Raw genomic sequence first — 22,904 nt, forward strand, 5'->3', positions numbered from 1 at the left:
TACATTTTAGCATAAATTCATGATGAAATTTGATTTTTTTAAATGTTTTTACTGGACATGTTCAATAGCAAAAAGTCAAAAATATTGTTTTTCTTCTCAAAGATGTCAGTCTTTTGTTTAATAGCGCAAAAATTTAAAAATGCACAGGCAGTCAAATACCACGGAAAGAAAGCTCTATATGTGGGAGAAAAGAATGTAAATTTAATTTGGGTGCAGCATTGCATGACCGCGCAATTGTCAGTTAAAGTAACGCATCACCGTATCGCAAAAAATGTCCTGGCCAGGAAGGGGGGTAAATCCTCAGGAGGGCAAGTGGTTAATGTGTGAAGTTGTTATAGGTAAAGTTCCACTTTCAGATGGAGTCTGAGTTCCCAGGATGCACCTGTTTATTTTCTTAAAATGAAGGAGTTTTTTATTAGGCTAAACAGTCTTTAGTTTGTGTAAACAGTATATGTATTCTGAGTTCTATCTAGTGGCCAAATTTAATACTGCAGGCAGGACAGGCATAACAATTTTCCTTGCTGGAGGCAGAACAGGGACAACTGAAAGGCAGGCACAGAAATCCCACATGCCCACATGAAAAATTCTAAGCTAATGTTGCAATAAAAATAAAACATATTACATTGGTTTGTATAAAATGCTTTAGTGAATTTTGATTGTTAAAGGGAAGCCATTAGGATAGACATCTGGAAGCTGTCATTGCTGACTTTTTAGAAAAGCGGAGTTCAGGGCTGCAATGTAAATCTTTGCTTTACTACTACAGAATGAGTGTTTCCAAATACTTCACTGCTTGGCAAGTTGTGGATCTAGAATGCGTATTCAACAAGTGAAGGAGGTGGTCAGGATCACACCAACTTCTAAACCCAGGCATGGATAGCAGCTAACATATTTGAATTCTGACAGGTTCCATTTAGGCAGGTCTGACTGAGTGGTTCACACCGTCTGGGATTTCTTTAGATTGGATTTGATAAAAACAAAACAGATGACAAACTATAGGAATGTCATGAAAGAAATACTGGTGCTGCTACTGCTGTCATCTACATATATCTACACATTTTTTTTAAGAAGGAGTTGTGCCTTTGTCGTCCCTTGTTCTGGCTCAGTGGGTACAGCCAGGAAAATAGAAATATGGAGGCTGCCCTTGAAAAGCATGAAGTTCTACCTTCACTTGTTGCATACTTGTCATGAACATACTCTATTTTCCTGGCTGTTTCTAACATCAGCGACACTGGACATCAGTGGCAACCTCTGCATTTCCTATTGTAGGTTCTGTTAGAATGATATTACTGATGCATTGTATTACTATAATATATTGCCTTTATTCTGTGTTCAACAACCATTGAAACATATTCCTTCAAATTTCATTGACCGTAACATGGAATATTGTAAAAGAGCTCTTCCTTCAGAGTAACAGGCAATGAAGCTATTTTCTTGCTTTCTTCGCAGATTATTCAAAGGTGCATCTAACACAGCTTATGGAGAAAGCTGAAGCAATTGCAGGACGTATGCTGAAATTTTCAGTTTTTTACCGAAACCAACACAAAGAATACTTCGACTACACCCAGTAAGACATGTATCTTTTCCTCTAATTATAAACTAAGATTAATTATATGGTGTGTATATATCATTTTCATATGAAAAAGTAAAACTTATTATGGAAATGGAAAACAGATCTAATGGCTGCCAGTTCAAATATGTTGAAAAAGTCAGTAAACAGTGTCTAGTTGAGCAAATTGTACATACCCCTTCTAAAACGTGTTTTATTTTAGATTTGTGGCCATTGGTAAGAATTACCCCTTTTAGGTAGCTAGAAAGATCAATGGTGTCAGTGGGAAGTTATATGAGAGGCAGAAATTGCTCAAGGAACCCCTAGCATCCTCTGGAGGAACCCTTGTTGAGGAACCTTGTTCTAAATGAACGAACTTGCTGATTTGTCAGCGTGAAAAAGTAAGTAAACCTCTGTATTTACCACCACTTCAAATTCACAAGATCAGAATGAGGTGTTCAGATTAGGTGCCAGTGACTAGAACCTCCTTAGGGAGTCTTATTTAAACTTGAGATCTAGGGTCTTATGTTCTGTTTACTGTTGACATGTGTTTTCATATCAAGATCCCTCACCATGTATCCCATGTTGTGCTGTCCGACCCATGTGCCCAAGTCGGCCATGTCAGGTGGAGCAGGTAGAAATGTAAATGTGAACATCAGGTGCACCTTCATGTGCAAATTACAATTGTGGTACACATATTCGGTATTACCATGCAAGCTGGAGTAAAAACAATAATTCTATGGTCATCATTGTGGTTAACAATAAATTGATGACCAGTAAAGGTTTTTATAGCTTCACCTATGGATAAGTTTGGGCACTGAAGTTTGTCACCATTTCATGGGCATGTGCAGTTTTTAAGCATGATATGTTTAGTATCACTTTACTCAATGCAATGTGTCCCATTGGTGAGATTTCCTTTCATTTCCTGTGTCATATATAAAACAGCAAGTAGAAAGAACCAGAACTAGTGTCCTGATTGGAAGATTTCCCATCTATTCCTGTTCTGGTGACAATACAGAATTGGAGAATTTGTTTCACTTTCAGGGCCGGTTCACACTGTCTTGATATGAATAGCACAGGAACACGCTGTGCGTTCCTATGCGATTCATATACGGGTCTATATGGTGCGATTTCATGCCCATTCATTTGAATGGGATGAAATCGCACCGCACCACGCTAAAAGTAGTGCATGCACTACTACTTTTTAAACGCACGGCAACCACATTGCATGGTACTTTGTACCATGCGGTTTGGTGTGGTTAACCACAATGCGTTTGTGGCCTGCGTTTAAGGTATTGTTAACTTTAACTGACCCCTGCAGCAGATCGCAAGGGCTTTGCAATTGGAATGTGGTGCGGGAAGCCACACTGGAAAACAGCTCTCCCGCATTGCATTTGAGTGTGAACAAGCACTCAATCTCTGAGAATGGTAAGCAAATAGACTAAAAGAATAAAAAAAAATGCAATCACCACCCTTTTATTCTTCAGGGTCTCTGTTTTCAAAAAACATATTATTTGCTGGTTTAAACTAATCTTCAGGCCTAAAAATGTGCATTTCTACTTGTGTGTCCCCCCCCCCCCAAAAAAAACCATGGCTCTGGTAGCAAAAGGCTTAAAATGGGCAAATTATTTGCAATTAAATATTCCACTTTAGGAAATGACCTACAAGTGGTTCCACAAAAGTTTTGATGTTCAGTGCTACAAGACCCCACATTTTCATTGTGGGATCTGCAGGTGGCTCTTGCAACTGTTGTCGTCAACATGCATGCTCTTACAGTAAGGTTGCACCAATTTAACCTTCATGTGTGCCAGGAAAAATAGGAATCTGGTGTTACTGGAGTGTAAAAGCGCAGAAGGTAATTTGTCCTTGATAGAGTGAGCTCTAGTGATTAGATTTCTTATCCATCTCACGATTCTGAAGTATAAGGAATTGCTCCCTACAAGAGAGAAACACTAACTCAGAGACATGCCTGACAGGTGCGATAACAACCAAAAAGGCTACTTTGCAGGAAAGGTCACCTAATGTAATATCCCTTTTGAGTTCAAAAGGTGGTTTCTACAGGGCAGAAAAAAACAAGTTGAGATTCCAAGGAAGCACAGGGTGCTGCAATAGGGGCCTAATGTGAGATACGCCTTGAAAAAAAGTTTAAACGGGAGAGCAAAGCCAGAGGTCTTTTGACCCTAAGAACTCTGAAAGGACAGGTTTCAGCCTTGTTCATTCTTTTTCAATGTCTTGACAAGACCTGATTGTAGTAAGGCCAGAATGTGAGGCACAGAGTAGCTTCTGGAATTGAAGTGCCTGTGTTTACAACAGTCAAAGAAGGATTTTCAGTTACTATAGTAGATCTCCCTGGAAGTAGCTTTTCTTGCTTTCAGCATGGTGTAGGAATATCAGACTCAAAGGCCTCTCTAGTTTCAACAGCCATACCACTAAAACCAGAGACTGAGAAGCAGGATGGAATTGAGGGCCATGAGACAGCAGATCTGTCCTGTTGGGTAGGGGCCAGGGGACATCTGCTAGAAGTCTGTGTACCAGTTTCTTCTGAGCCAGTTCTATGCACCATTTTCTTCTCTTGCTATAACGTTTTGAGCAGAGGAAGCAGAATTTGCACTGGAGGACAGGTGTAGAAATAACCTTAATTGAGACTAGGGAATTCTCAAGGAATCCAAGGCCAGCACTAGAGGATCCTTGGTATTGGCTACAAACAGAGTCCCTCAATATCTGACATATCAGACTGAAGATATCTGAGTGAAGGGACAATTATCATTGATTCAGTCGGTGGTGGATTGGGTAGTCTGCTTTCCAGTTGTCCACTCTTAGGATGTGGACTGCAGGGATTGCTGGACAGTGAGTTATCTGTGTGATTATCTGGTTTGCTTCCTTCAAGGTTGCAAGACTCTTGGTGCCTCATTGGTGATTGATGTAAGCCACAGCAGTGGAATTGTCTGACTGCACCCTGATTGGGTGTCTTTGCAGAGGAGGAGGGGGGTGAGTTTTTTGTAGAGCCATCCAAACTCTTCTGAGCTCCAGGATGTTGATGGGGAGCTTGGCTTCCACAGGTGACCATGTGACTGGAACAGTCCTCCCCAGCTTGAAGGACTGGCATCTTTTTTTTATAATTTTCCAGTGATGGGGAAGGAAAGACTTCCCTACTGCTAAAGTTTGGCCAGAGAACCAATAAATTAGGGAATTCCTTGCTTGGCTGTACAAGAGCATGACTAGATTGAGAGAAGGAACAGGATTGTTCCAGGTCAACAAGGTGTTGTGTTAGAGAGGTCTTGAATAAAACTGGGAAAATAATACAGTGTCAGAGACTACCATGAGACCTAAAACTCTCATGGGGGATTTCATTGTGGGTTGTCTCTTTGACCACAATTCTCAAGTGTGGTTTCCGAGAATATTTTTTGTTTTCTGGAAAGAAGCCATTGCTTGGGATGTGCCCTGGACAAGACCAAAGCATTTCAAGCAAAGAGAAGGATTGAGAGCAGATTTTTTTTTAGTGTATTCTGACAGCTGAGAGTTGCACTGTTAGAACATAATTTTGCAATGGGGAGGCTTTCGGGTCCCACCTCACTGGAGTGGATGGGGCAATTTGTTCTTTTTTTTTTTCTTTCAGCCTACTGTCTGAACAAAAAAAAAAAAAAAATAACTGTGGTTACCCAACTTCATACTTTGTGCAGGTCACTAAACCAAAGACTTCTTAAAATACAAAATAAAACAAACCCACTTTTATTAAAGGTTTGCTTTAAAGTATACCAAAAGAGAATACGCTGAAGGAAGATAGGCATGCACCATATTATTTTTTCTTCCATTGCTGAAGGGTTTAAAGTGTAAACCCACTTTTGTTGAGAAAAAAAGAATCCCCTCTGGGTGGTGTGTACATTGTAAGAATTTTTAACAAACTTTGTTGCAGATTCCTTTTTCCTGATGTGAAGAAATTTCTGTTTGTTTGAGTATGTCTATTCCAGACTAATTCCTGGATGAGATTTTACTTGTATGTCAGAGCCAATCTCTGAGAAAATCTTTGAACCAATCACAAAAGTAGAAATTAATTTCTTGATTGTACATCAAAGGACACGAGCTGATAATTCACTCACCAATAGGTAAGTGAATACTGGCAAAGCAAAGTTGTGGAGACAGTCCAAATTATCCTCTCTCTCACTCCAAAATGCCTTCAGTTTTTCTAAAGGGAGGCCTCCGGCGGTGCAGTCTTGTAAAGAATCTATGATTTGAGGCCCAGGGCCTCATTGCTGCATTCCACCTTACCCAGGACTTCTTATCTTGCCTGTGTCTTGTGCCTGAGTATCCGAAGAAAGTTCCTCTCTTTTCTCATTTTACCATTTGGCTACAACTTCATTCATCAGTCTGACAATGTCATTCCTGAACGACCAGCTGACTTCTCAATCCACTTGTTGGTAGGTGGATTTGGCAACTCCGTATTCATGCATATAAACTGAGGGGGAAGGCTCCCCTCTTTTCCAGTCAAGTGAACTCTACTAGAATACTTCTGCTTTTCAGTATTTAATATTTCCCCAAATATTTGGCATGTTGTATATAGTTTGTGTCCTGTAATGTACCATCAAGAAAATGGGATTTTGTCTTACCTGTAAATTTCTGTTCTTGGAGTACACCACAAGACACAGGCTCCATATTTGTGATCCATGCTTATTTTTTGTTTGCTATAAAGCTGAAGGCATAGTGGGAGGGGTTAAGCTGGCCTGTCCTTAAAGTGTTGCTAGTGTCCTTTCACCTAAACGTAGCTGCTTAACCCACTGGTGACTAAATTACCAGCCTGTGTCTTGTGATATATTCCAAGAAAAGGGTATTACAGATAAGACAAAAAAAAAGTATTTGAACTTATCTGTAAATTCCATAAACTGGTATAGGGCATATGCATAATATTTATAGACTGGTACCTTCAGGTGATTGGACTTGCCACCTGGGTGTCTCTATAACCCTACCTCATTCTGTATTTCCTATTTTGTAGCAACTAATGCAGAGTAACATGGAATTATAAGGGAGGGTGGCTTATGTTCTGTACTGTACTCCAAGATATAGAATTGGCTGGGAAGTAAAAATTCTATTTATCTTCAAATAGAACTAAAGGAAAAACGGTTTTATTCATTTTGGATAGCGTAAGGGAGGGTTAAGACCCCAGTAGAGTTTATTTTTGTCATCTATGACACATTGGGCAATTTCCCTTCACTTCCTGTCCCAAAGCCAAAACAGGAAGTGAGAGAAAAATCCCTCTAAAATGAGGAAATCCCTGGTTGTCACCAACATGATCCCCATCGGAAGATTTCCCCTCTATACCTGTTCTGGGGCCAACCTAAAATTTGAGAATTTTTTTTCTTACTTCCAGTTTCAATGATAATGGTAAACAGGACAATAGGAAGGGGGAATCTCTCTAACAGGAACACAGAGAGCAATAAAACCTGGCAGGCATTTGAATCCATCTCGACTCTGTCCAAAACTAAAATAAAAGACTTTAGTTATACTTTATTCATACAGTACAGGTCCCAGACAGAAAATTCACAGACCCTAGGACATCCCCAATCAATGAATGAGAAATCTGGGCAACTAGGCAAACAGAACTGTACCAACAGGCCCAACAACAACTGGTATCAAAAGACTAAACTTCAGATATACAACTTCAGAGTGCCACTGCTGAATGCAGCTTTCACTCACAAGATTCTTGCAAAGACTTGATGTCCAACTGATAGCCTTACAAAGCTGGGTAACAGAGGTTTGATGTCCAAATGCCCAGAAGCCTCCCACCAACATGGTGGCATGAGCAGGTTTGAAAGCTTTTTCTTTTAGAGTGTACGCTCTTAAGATGAGTTGTCTTGTCCAGCTAGTGATTGTAGATTTTGTAGCAGGGTTTCACATGTGAGGTTCTAAGGATAGTACTAATAGGGAATCCATCTGTCTGATCAAAGCATGATCATGAGGTGGACAATTGATACCATCTTAGGAAGGAATAATAGCCTTGGGCATAAACCTACATTGTCTTTGTGAAGATTAAAAAATGGCATCTTCCAAGAGAAGGCTGCTAGCTCAGAGACACATCAGAGACAGATATGATGGCAACCAAAAAGGCTACTTTGTGGAAGAGATCATCTAAGGGGATTTCCCTGATGGATTTAAAGGGTAGACAGAACTATATTGAGGTCTCAAGAAGAACAAGGTACTACAAGGGTGGTCCTGATCCATGTCCTCAAAAGCTTTGCCAGTGTCTAATCACCTGAAGGTAGCAGTCTATAACCAAAGGTCTATTTACATTCTACCTGTACTGTACAATTAAGAAATCCTATTTTTTTTTTTATATGAAAGCGTTTTCCTTTAATGCATTTTTTGACATTTTACATTTAAGGCTTACTTTTAACCACGTATCCAATGGTCTATTAATCATAAGTTGAGCACAATCAATAAATGGGGGTGCAACAGGCAAAGCAGTTATTCATCATATCCTATGAACACATGGCAATTTTAAGAGATGGCATAGGTTTTGTAAAATTATAAAAGGATTGCCCTTAGCTGGTACATGAGGCAGGGATTAATTCTTACTGGAGGTGAAATGGGAACAAAGGGTACCTACCTTTTACTTGTCTGCATTGAAATTAACACATGGAAAGATATGGTGAGCCTTAAGTTGGTACTGCCTCCTATGTATAGAGATGACAGTGAGTGTGTACAGCTGGAGAGGCCAAACTGTGAAGGCTGTCAGATCTCTCCCCTTTGGTGTTGCCTCAGAGTTGGAAGGCTCTGCCATATTGCTATTAGTAGTACTGAGGAGCTCCCTATTATTTAATAGCCATTCATAAAAAAAAAAAACACAATTGTGAGGGGTTTGCCTTCCTTACATTTAATTTAAACTTGGGGATTAGCCTTTCAGTAAAGCTGGACATAAAACAAAAATTTTATGAAACAAAATTCAACTACTATAGGAACATTTGTTCGATTTTCTAATTGTAAATGGGGTCAAACAGATGATCGTCTTCAACTGCAGAGACATGAACATTTGAAAGAGATGGATAGAAAATGTATCGCACATTAATTTCTAAGAGTGTTTAGGATTTTTTTTTCAAGAAACTCCATTCATGCCCAAATTGAATGTTTAAAAGCAAGAAAAAAAAAAAAGTACTTTCGTATGACATTCAAGTCATCGAATCTACTGAGCATTTTTGTACAAATGTTTTTCATTCGAAACACAACTAGTATATGGCCAGCTTAAGTTGTGTTCAAACGGTCTTGCCGGTATATACTTTTCCAAACATTGTGATTAACACTACAGCTGTTTAATCTAAAATTAAGCAGTACAAAGGTTTAAGGGACAGCAGTGATGTACGAGAGTTGACAAAGTGGCTACTTACTCTTGTATAGGTGTGGGCATTTTCCAGCACACAAATCGAACACAAAAAAAAAAAAGTTCACAATTTATAATCCATATGGGAGACTTGTGGTGCCACTCAAGGCTCAATACAGCTGAAAATCACCCTGCTGGCAGAGAAAGGAGAGGGGAGCAGTGGCCCAGGTCATTCCAGAAACTGATGAGACATATGTGGAAGCGGATGCCACTCAAAACTGATCCCCAGAATCAAATCATGAAAGCATGTTGTAGGTGACCTCAGCTGCTGCTCCAGCCACACCCTCTGATGCATTTTGCCCCGCCCATCGGGGGCTTGGTCACAGTTGCCTCTGACCAAGCCCCGATGGGTGGGGCGAAATGCATTTGAAGGGGTGTGGTTGAAGCAGCGGCTGAGGCCATCTACACCATGCTATCATTGTTTGCACTCTGGGTATCAGTTTTGAGTGGCATCCACTTCAACATATACTGTATCAGAGTTTATAATGTACAGTTTGTTTTTTATTGTGGATTATCCCAGTTTAATGTGTGCACTGCACCTAATACATCTCAGTAAAGAGGAAAATGGGTCTCCTGGTAACAGAACATTAAGATGTTTTTTCTGCAACTTTTAAACGGAGATTCTGTAAAATGTGCCCAAAAATGTATATTGACATTAGACAAACATTAAAACCCCTCTGTCACCTAATATTTTCAAGTAGAAATCTCATGAACCTATTTACAAGTTGCGACTTTACTTTCCACAGATGAAAATCTGTGAGCAGGCAGGTTAAAAATGTTTTTTCAGTTTATAGTATGTGCTTTTCTGTAATGAGAAGCCTTGTTGCTCTCAAACGTCTTATGAATATACACTGGGGGGGTACTAAAACTGGAGCACACAGAATCTGGTGCAGCTCTGCATGGTAACCCAATCGGTTTCTAGGTTTTTTTCTTGCTTTTGCTGCACAAAATTCGGCATGCTCCGGTTTTCGTTCATATCCCCTCGCCTACAGGGTATGATTGTGTGCACCTCATTGTATATTCTCTGCCCTGGGATGAATGCGCAGGAGCAAAGTCATTCTTGTCCAGCCAGTACAGATAGTGAAGATGCTGAACGCAGAAGAAAACCAAATGAAGATGCTGGTGTCAGGGAGGGAGTTGTGTAGGTAAGTATTGGAGGCTTTAAAGGATAAGTTCACCTTTAGGAACATGTTACATCCATTTTTAGGGTTGAACATGTAACATGTTCTTATAGCTGCAGCCACACCTGCCGTTCCCCCCCCCCCCTTCCTCTGACAGATAGGAGGAAATTTCTCCCTGTATTATCTGTCAGATTTGAAAACAGTGCGGTTATGCTGGGCTTCACCCACACAGCCACCTCATTCATTCGTGGACTTTCGTGAATGAATGACCTGCAAGTCCCGACAGCCTTAGCCACAGTGGGCTTGTAGTTTTCAATTAGCTACCACGGTGCTGTGGGGCGCTGTGGTAGTTCATTGAAGCTTCAGAGTATATGCTTGCTTGTTCATCCCCTACAGCAAGCAGATATACTGACAGGTTTGCAGGAGACCTTCATGGCATCAGCGATCTACTGCTTTCCAGGCTCCTTTGGACAAAAATAATAAATGCACATTTTTGCTGGTAAAAAAATGTGCATTATTTTTGTCCAAAAGGTGAATTTATCCTTTAATTCTGCTTTACAGATCCATGGAACAAAAAGACAGAATTTAGGTAACAGATGCATTGTTGCCAAATAGAGGAAAAATGTAGAGCAAAAATGGACACGTGTCAGGAATTCACATTAAGGGTTAGGATACACAGAGGCTTGATATTAAATAGTTATAACTTCGATAAGGTTGGAAAAGTCTGACCTGCGTGCATGTGTCAGGGTTTTTTTTTTGCTTTTCCTAAAAAGGGGAAACTCCTTCAATGGGGCAGTGATTCCAGAACGAAAACTCTCCTCAGACCTCCTCTGAATTACCTTGAATTGTACTAGGCCACATATTTTTTATTATTCAAGTATTTGAAAAACCATGGAAGTGAGAATTCTGATGACCATGACTTAGAGCATTCAGGTGACAACTGTGTTATATTAGACTTTAGGAGTCTACCACACAGATAATCTGGATGTCACGGTCTCCATTTTATGAGCAAAGGTGTCTAGAGCTTGCGGCTCTCTGGGATCAGCAGTGGTCAGATTCTACTGGTTGCAAATTTAGACTTGCTAATTGTTTTTAATGAAAAAAGGACATGTTTAACTGCATTTACATAGGTTCCCTCTGGGGTACTCCAGTTTCTCCCACACTCCAAAGAGATTCCGGTAGGTTAATTGGCTCCTGTCGAAATTGTCTCTAATATATGTACCTATGAATGTTAGTTAGAGACCTTAGATTGTAAGCTCTTTGAGGGCAGGGACTGATGTGAACATATAATAGATGTATGTAAAAGTGCTGTGCAAATTGATGGTGCTCTATAAGTACCTGTAATAAATACATTTACATGCTTTTTTTCATTTTAGGAAGCATCATGGGAATGTCATGCAGCCCTCACCAAAAGACAACAGTGGCAGTCATGGTTCCCCAATCAGTGCCAAACTGGAAGGAGTCTTCTTCAGCTGCAACACTGAGTTCAACACTGGGAAGCCTCCACAAGATTCCCCATATGGGAGATACAGAGTCGAGATACCTGCTGAAAAACTCTTCAACCCAAACACCAACCTGTACTTTGGGGACTTCTACTGTATGTACACAGCTTATCACTATGTTATTGTGGTTATTGCTCCAGTGGGCTCACCAGGAGATGAGTTTTGCAAGCAGCGCCTTCCTCAGCTCAGCCTGAATGACAACAAATTTCTGACCTGCACTGAAGAGGACGGCAGTCTGGTATTTCACCATGCTCAAGACGTAATCTTGGAAGTCATTTACACTGACCCTGTAGATCTTTCTTGGGGTTCAGTGGCAGAAATAATTGGCCACCAGCTCATGAGCTTGTCTACTGCCGATGCAAAAAAAGATCCCAGCTGCAAGACCTGCAACATCAGTGTTGGACGTTAAAAGCCCCACTTGACCCACCGTGAAAGCAGTTTAACCCTCCCTTGTCATTCTTACCAGACATTTTGTCCGGAAGCATGCAAAATGCAGCTGTCACCAAAAGCATACAATGAAACTAGAACTCCTTAACCCCTTCGCTGCCTGACGAAGCCTGCAAGGCATTGCTTGGCATTGCACTGTAGTTCCTCCCGCAGCAAAGGATTTAAAAAGCTTTTTTAAAACTTTTTTTTATTATTTGTGAAGTTGATGCTGCTCTTAACCACTACAAACCATTTTGTTCTCTGCCAATTGTTAAACCTAGATGTTGAAATATTTTTTTTCTTTCCTTTTTTTTATTTCTTGTCGCTTTTTCAAATGTTTAATTTTTTTGCCAAACATAACAAAACTCTACGTAGACTGCTTTAGCAAGTTAAATTTATCAATATTGGCTTTTTATTGGGGTGTCTAAATAGCAGTTATGTTAAGTTACTAAAAAAAAAACCTATTGGGAACTAAACAAATAGCATGGAAAATTGTAAATTTCAGCATGAGTGAGCTCTCAAAGCCTAGAGACATCAGCACTTCCAACTTGGCTCGACATATGTTAAATGTTAAACGATATTAGCTATCAGGAAACAAATACTGTGTTCCAACATCATTAATATGATAGAAAAATATTTTATTTGTACCGTTGTATAAAATATTTACAAATCATATAGAATATATAGAGCACATTTTATTAGCAACTGTATACATGTCAAACCATTTTTCCCTTATCAAAGATGTAGACTGTAAACTTCATTGAATCGTGTATACGTTCCTGTTACTCTTGCTTCGAAGATTTTAATTAAAAACAACTAAAGTCATTCCGGTTTATACAGTGTTTAAAAAAAAAAAAAATCCAAAACATAACAAAAACATCACATAAAGGTCATGAAAATTATTTCACTTGCAAATTTTTTTTTTTGCACTCCCAATAAACAATTTTAAAACATCAGCTTTAAAATCATGCATTCTGGATACAAGAGAAATAGAAAGTAGATTTTGATCAGTAGGAATATTTAGAAAAAGGACAAGTGCTTAGCACAACAGCAAAAACGGTCTGAGTGGTTTTCTCTGTGTGAGTGCCTGTGAGTGACACGAGTAGAAAAAGGAAATTAGCAGCATACATCAAAGTCCACACAGCCTACTGTATTGAGGAATAAGACTTCTAACTTTGATAATAAAACATGAAAAGAACAGTATTAAGGCAGCTTTGCATATTTAACATTCATGAATAAGGTGATTTAGAGGGAGTTGGAAGTATGAACATTTCCACCCCCCACAAAGAAAAAAAAAATATAAATAAGGCTATCAAAACATACCAATTTTTTCATATATATATATATTTTAGAAAATTGTTCACAATGGCCATCTTGTAACATTCAGTCCTGACACACCACCATGTTTTTGTTAAATCTGTTATGGTAAGGCAAGGCAGTAGAATAAGCAGCTTTACAATAGGATTTGACCATCTTGTCTGCCAGGTTAGCATATGCTCTGGCGTGCCCTGTATTTAGTGATACATTTTGTCTGTTGTCATGGAGCGCAGCCTACAGAATTCTTATCACTATGTGGTCACAGAAACCACAGCTAAAACATTAATGTCTCAGTCTGCCTGAATTTTGTATGTTGTGAATTAGAAGCTGAAGGATACGTGGTATGCGTTTATCTACCACATTTCGGATGTACTTTAACGTTCTGCAAAATCAATAAAACTCACGTGAAAAGAATTTGAGTGCAGCTCCACATGACAAAGTTGGTGTTTGAGACATGTTCATGTACCTGTCAGAAACCGATACATGAATTGATCACACACACACAGGCAATTACTGAGGCCAGAGTGTCCATAGGACTAAGCTCCATGCCTGGCCATTGCACCTATCACACAGACAGCTGCAGCGTTCAAGGACCTTTGCAATTAGGCGGAAGGAGCCTGATGGAGGTTCTGAGTGAATAATTTCCCATTCAAGTCTGCTTCCCTGGTGATTGGCAGTGGGTGGTAATTTTGCTGCTGAGTGGGTAAAGCCTAATTGGGATTCTGAGAAACTAGTTCCTGAGTTCACTAGCAGCTGGTAAATCTGCCTACAACTGCCTGCTGTCAATCATAAGGATGGCAAACCTGATGGGGAACTAGTCTCTGAGCATACCCATCAGCATCCACCCACTACCCATATCCAGTCCCTTGTCATTAGCTTGTTGCTAGGGTGCTGCCAGCCTGCTTCCTAGAAACCAGTACTTTATTGAATTCTTCCCATTGTGCCCAGTAGGGAACATTCAAAATATTTAAGAAAGTCTAGAAACAAAATGGAACAAGAGTCAAATTTTAATGCAGTATATATTGCTAAGGCAAACGCCATGGATTACATTATCAAATCTGTCAGGAAGTTGAAACTAATTTAACTAAAGGAAAACTCCTTTAAAAATAACTGTGTTTATTCTACCCATACTCCTTAATTTTTAAACATTAAGTGCTATTTATATCTTTTTATTCTCACTACTGAAATGATGTACAGCAATGGGGATACACAGGACTTACTGCAGACTTGTATCTTTACTTTTAAACATGCACTGGTGCCCACAGCCCACTGCAAACAGCAGTCATGGAGTCATGATATGGAAGTAATCAAATTTCAAGAAAGAGGTGATTTATTGAATAAACCCAATAAAAAATGAAGCTCTATGTAATCTCGAACCCATACCTTCAAAACACAACCATTCTGATTGTTAAAATGACAGGCAAGACTGTCCTCCCTCTATCACTTCTCAGCAGGAAGCTGCTTATTGTAAGAGGTCAGTTTATTACTACTTTCATTAGTCTCACCCAAAGAATAAGGCTCATCTTTCATTTGAAGGGGGTTTAAGGTAAAATAATAAATTGTCAAACCAAAAGGTGCATGAGTTTGAGGGAGGTGTCAGCTTTAAAAAAAAAGAAAAAAAAAAAACTTCTCAACACAGTTCATTTAATAGCGCAGGCTACTGAAAAATCCTTATTGAACTGTAGGTGGACTCTGGCTGGCTTATGTCTTTTGTGGACCTCAGTAGTAAGATCTCCCCAACTTGACTAGCTATATGTATCTACCTGCTATAAAAGGGGTATTTCCACTGCTCCTGTAACACCGTAAGAAATCCAACAGAGGGCGTTGTACCCCTTTGTCATGGGTAGGTGTGCAGACTTAGGAACTTAACTGAAGAGATCCTGTTACTGGAGACCCCAAGTGACATTGGAAATATAGGATTTACCTTTACAGCCTCTACTAAAAATGAATATTCAATTTGGGGGCGGAATGATTCACAATTGTGACAAATATCTGCCCAATACATAGAACGTTTGCAATGCATTAGCGCAACACATTGCAAATGTTTGACTCCATTAATAAAATAATGAAAAATAAAAGGATGGTGTGTTTGCCTTTACAGTGCCAGGCTACACATTGCATATAGTATGCTCAAAATAGCAAATTGAAAACGACATTTTGTGAAAAAGGATGGAAGTACAAGGCTATGGACACACTAATAAGTATTATGGTATAGAAAACCATCAAATGAAAAGCAAATAAATAGAAAATGTCTAGCTGCTTAATATGCAACAAAAAAGGTCCACGGTAGTCAGTATGCCAGAACCTCATTCAGTGAATATTGTTAAAAGGGCCATTTGAATATATTTAACTACATATTTTCATATATGCAATGCTGCTTTAATTTTACAAAGATGTTCAAGAAAATAAATATTTTAAAAAATACTTTTGCTCTTACAATATATTCCACAAAACTAGATATGAAACACTAGAGATAGAGCTGATTAATTTCCCAATGTGGAACACAAAGATGCATGTTCCATTCTAGAAGAATTAAATCAGCCTCTCCAATTATAGATTAAATAATACCATTTTTAGAAAGTGCAGTCTTGTTGCTTACATCATTGGCCTTTGGTTGTAGAAGACAAAGTGTGGTTTTCTTACCAAAACTAGCACAAATAGTGGGGGGGAAAAAACCACACCTCAATATTAAAAATATGACCAGAGAATATATATACACATACAGTCTGTGCATAAACAGATCACGTTCTGGAATCTAGAATATTCTATTAATGTACATCAACTGTGATATCAGCTTTGAGGGTAACATCTGCAACATATCAAAGGCACTTCTAACAATGAAGCACATTAGAGAAACAAAGATTCATGTATAAATGCTGGAGGAAAATTGAGGCATTGCCCATGCCAATCAATAGGATACCAGTCATCATTTTTCTACAAACGCAAGCAAACACCCGATTGGTTGTTACAGGCAACACGTTTTCTGGTCCTCATTATTATACATAAATCTTACTGTAAGTGTTAAAGGGTTGGATGAAAATTTAATCTGTATTTTTTAAAATGCTAGTAAATTGGCAAAATGAAACTACACAAACATAAGTGATAAAAGCCTTATTAAGTCAATCCCATTAAAGAACTTCTGACAGATTACAACCATAATGCCCTTTAGCAGATTATTTTGGAGATTGTAAAGGAATAATGCCAAGTACCTTCATCTTCCTAAAAGACATTCAAATTCAGACTTGTTCAGTAAAGCAGTAGAAGGATAGCATGCAAAATGTACATACGCCAAACAACCAACTGGAATTAAATTTCGAGTGGTCAAAGAATCAATCCTTTGTTGACGAGTGGTTGTTATGGGTTACTGGTTCGTGCCTTACGGAACAAGCACAATAGGGATATCTTTTATTAACACGATGCAGCAATGAATTATTATGATGCCCAGCTGCCAGTCATCCTTTCGTGGCATTCAGCCTTACAAAGGCGGACTGGGTGCCTTGGTTTGCAAAACATCTCTGATCTTTCCTCCTCAGCTTTATAGCTCCAGATACTAGGAGTATTTTGTCTTGTCGACAGATCTTGAATTATCCCTTTTCAATCCCTTGCTACTGTTATCCCTACCAGGTAGTGTATAACTATTAAAGTGCATCAGCATTTCAGTGTCATACATGTGTGCAGAAATACAGCAAAATTTCGTCTTCAGAATACCGCTTGTGGTGTGTTCGGAGATTCTAAATCGTTTTAGATACATCTTGCTTACTGATCAGGACTTCCAGGAGCCGAAGCTTGGCTTTTATCTGTTTGTATTCACAGTACTCTTCAGCCATTGGTATTCTGTCTTCTTTCTGTGCGCTCCTGGAACATAATATAGGGTGAAGATGACACTAAAATGAACATATTACAATCTGTAATACACATAACTGGTAAAGGTTGCAGAGCTTCAGCAAATGTAGTGTGCTGGTCAAGGGAGACCACATCCAGATATGCAGCCTCTTCTAGTGCTGTTATTAAAGGACAAGTTCACCTTTTTGTAACATACTACGTTACACCCATATTCAGGGTGTAACATGTTACAGATGCACCAGTCTCCCATTCCCTGTTTTGATAGCGAAGGATCTTCTCCCCCCACTGGCTGTCACAATAAAAAAAAAAGTGCATCTGAGCAGGGCTCCGCCCGTGTCATTTATTCACAGTGTTCTATGAATGTGAAAACTACAAGTACCAACAGCCTTTGTGGCTGTTTCTTAATGATCTACCAGGGCACTGTTGAGCTCTCTAGGAAGTTCACTGAGCTTCCTGTCATTGTGTTACTGCCTGCCCGTATCGGAGGTATGGGCAGACAGTTACACAGTGTCTGCAGGACCGTGGCATTGCACCCACGATATACTGATCGCGGATGCACTGCCTTACAGGCTCCTAACAAAAAAAAGATAATAAATGCATTTTTTTTACCTGCAAAAAAAATTTGCATTTATTTGTGAAGTTATCTTTTATACAGCTACTTGTCAGTGCAGCAGGTCTACAATAATGAGAAGGGGAATCTGGGATAAAGATAACCATGAGTTTCACATTCTGTGGCTTGCAGCCTCTTTGTATATATTCTCATCTGAAGCAATGGTCACTAAAGAGCACAGCAATGAAACTTGTTCTATTTTGGGCTAAATGAATGCGGTCTACCAACCAAATTCTCTATTGCTGTCAGTGGGTGAGACCTGAAGTTACCTTCATCACAGATACCCCACCCTGCTTTTGTAGATCTGCTGTGCAGACAAATAGCGGTTTATTAATCCCTACACTGTTTAGGACTATATTGGGGAACATCTATGTAAATAAAACTATCAAAAGAAGAAAGAGCTAGAGGTGCCTTAGTTAATGCTTTCTGCATGGGGTTTTTAAAGCGTGGCATGGCATTTGTGGAAATGCAACACTCACTCATGTGCAGAACAGCATTGATTTCTTGCTGGGCTTCCCACAGTTTGGTCTGGGAATCCACACCACTGGAGAGTACAAAGTTGAAAATCCGAGCCTTCTCAACAGTAAATAAATTGATTTCTTTATGGTTAGGTAATATCTTCTCCATTGACAGAAAATATTTTATGGCTATAAAAACATGGGGGACAGTACATATCTATATAATAATTAGCTGCTTTATATATTAGAACTTGCGTAAACACTATTCCAGGCATAGCATGTCTGCACCACCAAAAGACAAATGTTTGTCAATGCCACAAAGTGGAAAAACAAGTCAAACATTTGTAGCAAAGCCTGAATTGGGCGCAGGTCTAAAGGATGCTGTACAGCCAAGCATTATTGGTTACTAGGACACTGGTAGCCTAGGGGCTGCTGGTATCCTAACACCCAATGATGTTGAGCAGCTGGGCATCACTAGTTGCTGGTCGCCTCAGGAACTGCCAGCATGCTGACAAGCAACATGGGGGGGGGCGAAACTCTTCATTCCCAACACAAATTACTCCAAAATGACATTGATTTTATTTACCGCCTTATCTCCAAAACAGGTGTATTTCTTTATGAATTAGTCACAGCCATTGCACAGAAAAATGGTGCTTTTATAAGCTGCCTGAATTTGTTACAAACATAAGCAATGGCATTAAAAACGTTGCACTGCTTTTCTGAATTTAGTGCAGGACATCTTCAGACAAGAATGCCAGAATAGCATTGCAAATGGTGTACTGAATTGCCACCTATATGTCAACGCTTCCATATTTGCTGAAAAGCTTCTAAAACCCTCATTTGAGTTTAGGCCAGATCTCATTCTTTAGAAGAAACAAATTTGAGGAAAAGATTCACTCCAAGTCAGACCACTCATAAAACACAGAATAGATTTTGTGGTTTGGTGACAACACATTTTCATTTACTTCTGCAATTGTTCCAAAAAGTCTCCTTTAGGTCTAGCCATCTTTATTTTCTATGGCTTCAGCCCTCTGTTTTAATATGTGCCTCAAAAGCAAGAAGCTCAAGGGCTGTGGTGTTGGAAGATCTGTTCACCTGAAAGTATCTACTCTACCCAGACCTGACAAACTCTGTTAGCTCCCTGCCACTTGTAGGGCGAACTACGAAGGCCACTGGCATTGCATTCTTTTACAGATCAATAACACAGCATTCATTACTGAGAAGACTGCCGATTCACACATGTGCGTTCTGGATTTCAAGGCCTGGTTTCAGTGCGAACTGCAACCTACTTATTCAGCGGGGTAGGGCCGGTGCAGGACCGGTGTTTGTGACGGCTTCGGAACTTACTGTTCACAGGTTCAGGGTCAGTTTGGATTCGGTTTTGCAAGGCTTTTTTGGTTTTGCTGAGGTGAGGGGGGGGGGGGGGGGGGGACTGAAATCCTATTCACAACTGATGACATAAGTGGTTCTCATAGACGTCAATAGCCTGTAATCTGCACCTGAACCTGCACTGGTTAGAAATCGGACAAGAACTCTCTTTTAACCTCCCTGGCGGTATTCCCGAGTGTAGCTCGGGGTAACATTTCAGTACCAAAAGCGGTAACCCCGAGCTACACTCGGGAATACCATGCGGCGCTGCTCCGGCATGTGTTCTTCACTTACCTTACCCTGCGCTCCCACGATGTGTCCCCTGCAGCGTCCCCGGCCATCTCCTCCGGCCGATGCCGGCATCCGGCTTCTGTGTCCTGTCCCTGTGACGTCGGGACGTACGGGCGCCGCCGGCGGCGGGAAATTTAAAAATTTTAAAAAATGTCATTTTTTTTTTTTTTCATTTTACACAGTAAAACATTGCTGTTTCAACCTATTTCACATACATTTTGTCCCTAGTGCTTTGTCCTGAGCCCTGCCTGCATTTTGTCTGTTCTTTCTGCCTGGAAACTGAGAAATGTCCATGGCGTCCAAAAAGTGTCCCTTTAGGTCAAAAGCGGTTTAGATCAGCTAGAGAACAGCGATAGTAAATCAGAACCACTTACAGAATTGAGTGATAATGATTCGTGGGGGAAATTCGTCATCAGAAACTGAAAACGATTTTGCGACTGAGCTCAGCAATGTGCGAACTTGGCGCTCTATTTCACATTTCAGTGTTTTTGGTTTGATTATATTATTGAATTAAATTTTTTATTATTTTTATATTATTTTTATGATTATTTATTAAATTATAATTTATGATTTTGTGTTTCAAATTTTATCATACCCGGGATGTTTACTAGACTCTTGTTCGGACAGATTTCAGTGAGTTTTTCCTAAAAATTACAGCCTACAATAAAAAAAATACATATTTCCATGCAAAAAAATGGTACCGCTTTCAGCACCAAAAATCTGAAATAATCATACCGCCAGGGAGGTTAATCTGCACTGCCAATGCACCAGACATATGTGAACAGGCACCACAGGAAGCAATGTTATTTCAGGTTTCATGTGGATTGGCTGCGGTCCACACCACATCTAATCCGCATATATGTGGACCGGCACTAAAGGGTGTTCATAAAGACCAGCCACTGTGCTGGTGAATTTTACATTGATAGGTGAGCTTTAACTGTTTCAGCTCTCATACCTGTCCATAGATTGAATCAGGTTTTGCTTTCCCTGTTGGCTGGTGATAACTTTGTCATTACCTTAGTGTTAACCTTGAGCATTACTTAGGGTTGCGTATAACAGAGAATTCTGAGCCACAGTATCACTCAGGGTAGACGTTTTTACATAGTACACTTGAAGTTACACAAAGGGGGGAAGATGACATCATGATCTCCACCTCAGCCAATCAAAGGAAACCTTGTAATCATTCATACCAAGCTTCCTGTGAATGGCTGAGCAGTGCTCAACCCAACTCGATTTTGTCCAAGGTACAGAATGGCAAGTCCCCATCCTGCTGCTGAAACACAGTGCTATACCCTATGTAGCTGATGATACATATAATTCATACATTAATAGTTCCTTTAGGCCAGCTTGGTGCAAACAAATTATTTTAAATGACAGAGAGCTTTCTTCAGTTTTAAAGGATAAGTTCACCTTTCGTAACATGTCACTCATACTCAAGGTGTAACATGTTATGATCGGTCCAGCCCCACACCCCCTCCGATTCCCATTGTGACAGCTAGTGGGGGATCTTCTCCTCCCTGCTAGCTGTTATGTAAAAAAAAAAAAAAAAAAAAAAAAAAAAAGCTGTTGTGCGGGGCTCCACCTGCCTGGTCACGTCACAGTATTCTGCAATTGGGAAAACTACAAGCCCCAGCAGCCTTTGTGGCTGTCGGCGCTCCACAGTACCGTGGTAGTTCATCGAGCCTTCCTGTCTGTAAATATCTGCTTCCCCGTATGGGATGTACGAGCAAGAAGATATACTGACAGGTCAGGGGGAGACCTGCATGGCACCAGTGATCTGCTGATTGCTGGTGCAAGGTTTTAGAGGCTCCACAAACACTTTTTTTTTTATCTGCAAAAAAAATTTGCATTTATTATTTTTTTGTTAAAAGGTGAACTTATCCTTTAATATTATGACCAAAAAAAATACTAAAAAAAATAAATAAAATATTTGGTACAAAAAAAAAAAGCTAAGGGGATTATACCTTATATTTTACATAGCAATGAAAAATGAATTATAGCGTAACACTATAGTGTCATTTTACATAGGCACAGCTGGTAATTGCAGAGGGAAAATGGCAGCAGAGAAAGAGGAGTTGAGCACAGGAGATGCATCCTAGAAAAAGTTTTTCTATGTTATCCTCTATGTTTAAAATTATCCAGTTGTTAAAAAATGAGGTGAATTTATCAAAATAGGAACAGCCAAAATTTGAAAAAGCTATGCATGGCAAACAATCAGCCTCTGTCTTTCTTAATTATCAAAGGTTACCTTAAGATGCTAAGCTATACAGAGCTGCTTAAAATTCTGTCTGCTACAATTCTGATAAATTCCCCACAATGTATTTTAACTCAAATTTGTGGGGGGGTAGATCTAATGGTCAAAATACCCTATACCATTTGAACAGGTCACAGAAATAAGGAATTTGAAGGAAAAAAAAAAGCACTGTTTTTTTTCAACAGACTGTTTATCTATGACATCTCAAGACAAGCAAAAAGAATGAGGCAAGTCACGCTTCTATACAGATTCATCCCAGAATACCTCTTACCTTCCAGTCTGTCGTAAAAAGTGCTCTTCAAATTCTCTTAAAGCTTTTCTTAACCTTTTCTTATCTGCTCTGGTTTCTCGAAGGTGATCAAGAAGTTCAGGCCTTATTGAAAATGACAAATACATTTTTACATATTAGTTGACCATGTACAATGACTAATGTCCGTATGGTGCAGCAAAACATCTAACAAACATTGTAAAAGATAGCAATGGAAGTCATTATACAAAACAGCAAAAGTACACTTTCCAAAATGTAAACAGAAGTGCCATGATGACATTTCAATATGTTTTGTTCTTCAATGTTTTAAAATGATTACATTTTGCTTACAATTTTTTTGGGTTATCATATGAGTAAGCTTATCCTACAAATACGTTTCCTATATGTTCTAATTCTCTGTGAGCTGCAGTCTAGAATACCTGCAAGTGATAGCTACAGCCAGGTTAAGCTGCTTCCAGCATGATCTTGTCTGTGTACAATGGACACGTTCAGATCAACTATATCAACCTTTAGGCTCCTTTCACACAGAACAGC

The 22,904-nt window shown here is 39.5% G+C and overlaps 2 protein-coding genes across 9 annotated transcripts in view; one reads left to right on the forward strand and one right to left on the reverse strand.

Annotated features, from left to right (window-relative positions):
• The window catches only part of PHYHIPL (phytanoyl-CoA 2-hydroxylase interacting protein like), a 172,964-nt gene extending 160,178 nt beyond the window's left edge, over positions 1 to 12,786 (forward strand). For all 3 annotated transcript variants that reach the window (XM_089683158.1, XM_089683159.1, XM_089683160.1), the window contains exons 4-5: positions 1,447 to 1,564; positions 11,410 to 12,786. In XM_089683158.1, the coding sequence (XP_089539284.1) occupies positions 1,447 to 1,564; positions 11,410 to 11,944 (653 nt within the window). In that variant the 3' untranslated portion in view covers positions 11,945 to 12,786. The remainder of the gene's footprint in view (positions 1 to 1,446; positions 1,565 to 11,409) is intronic.
• The window catches only part of FAM13C (family with sequence similarity 13 member C), a 185,134-nt gene continuing 174,812 nt past the window's right edge, over positions 12,583 to 22,904 (reverse strand). For all 6 annotated transcript variants that reach the window (XM_089683151.1, XM_089683152.1, XM_089683156.1 and 3 more), the window contains 2 exons: positions 22,374 to 22,475; positions 12,583 to 17,133 (listed from right to left, as the gene is read on the reverse strand). In XM_089683151.1, the coding sequence (XP_089539277.1) occupies positions 17,010 to 17,133; positions 22,374 to 22,475 (226 nt within the window). In that variant the 3' untranslated portion in view covers positions 12,583 to 17,009. The remainder of the gene's footprint in view (positions 17,134 to 22,373; positions 22,476 to 22,904) is intronic.

The sequence above is a fragment of the Staurois parvus genome, unplaced genomic scaffold, assembly GCF_062004578.1.
Source record: "Staurois parvus isolate SC_StPar_1 unplaced genomic scaffold, SC_StPar_1.0 ptg000303l, whole genome shotgun sequence".
Classification (NCBI taxonomy): domain Eukaryota; kingdom Metazoa; phylum Chordata; class Amphibia; order Anura; family Ranidae; genus Staurois; species Staurois parvus.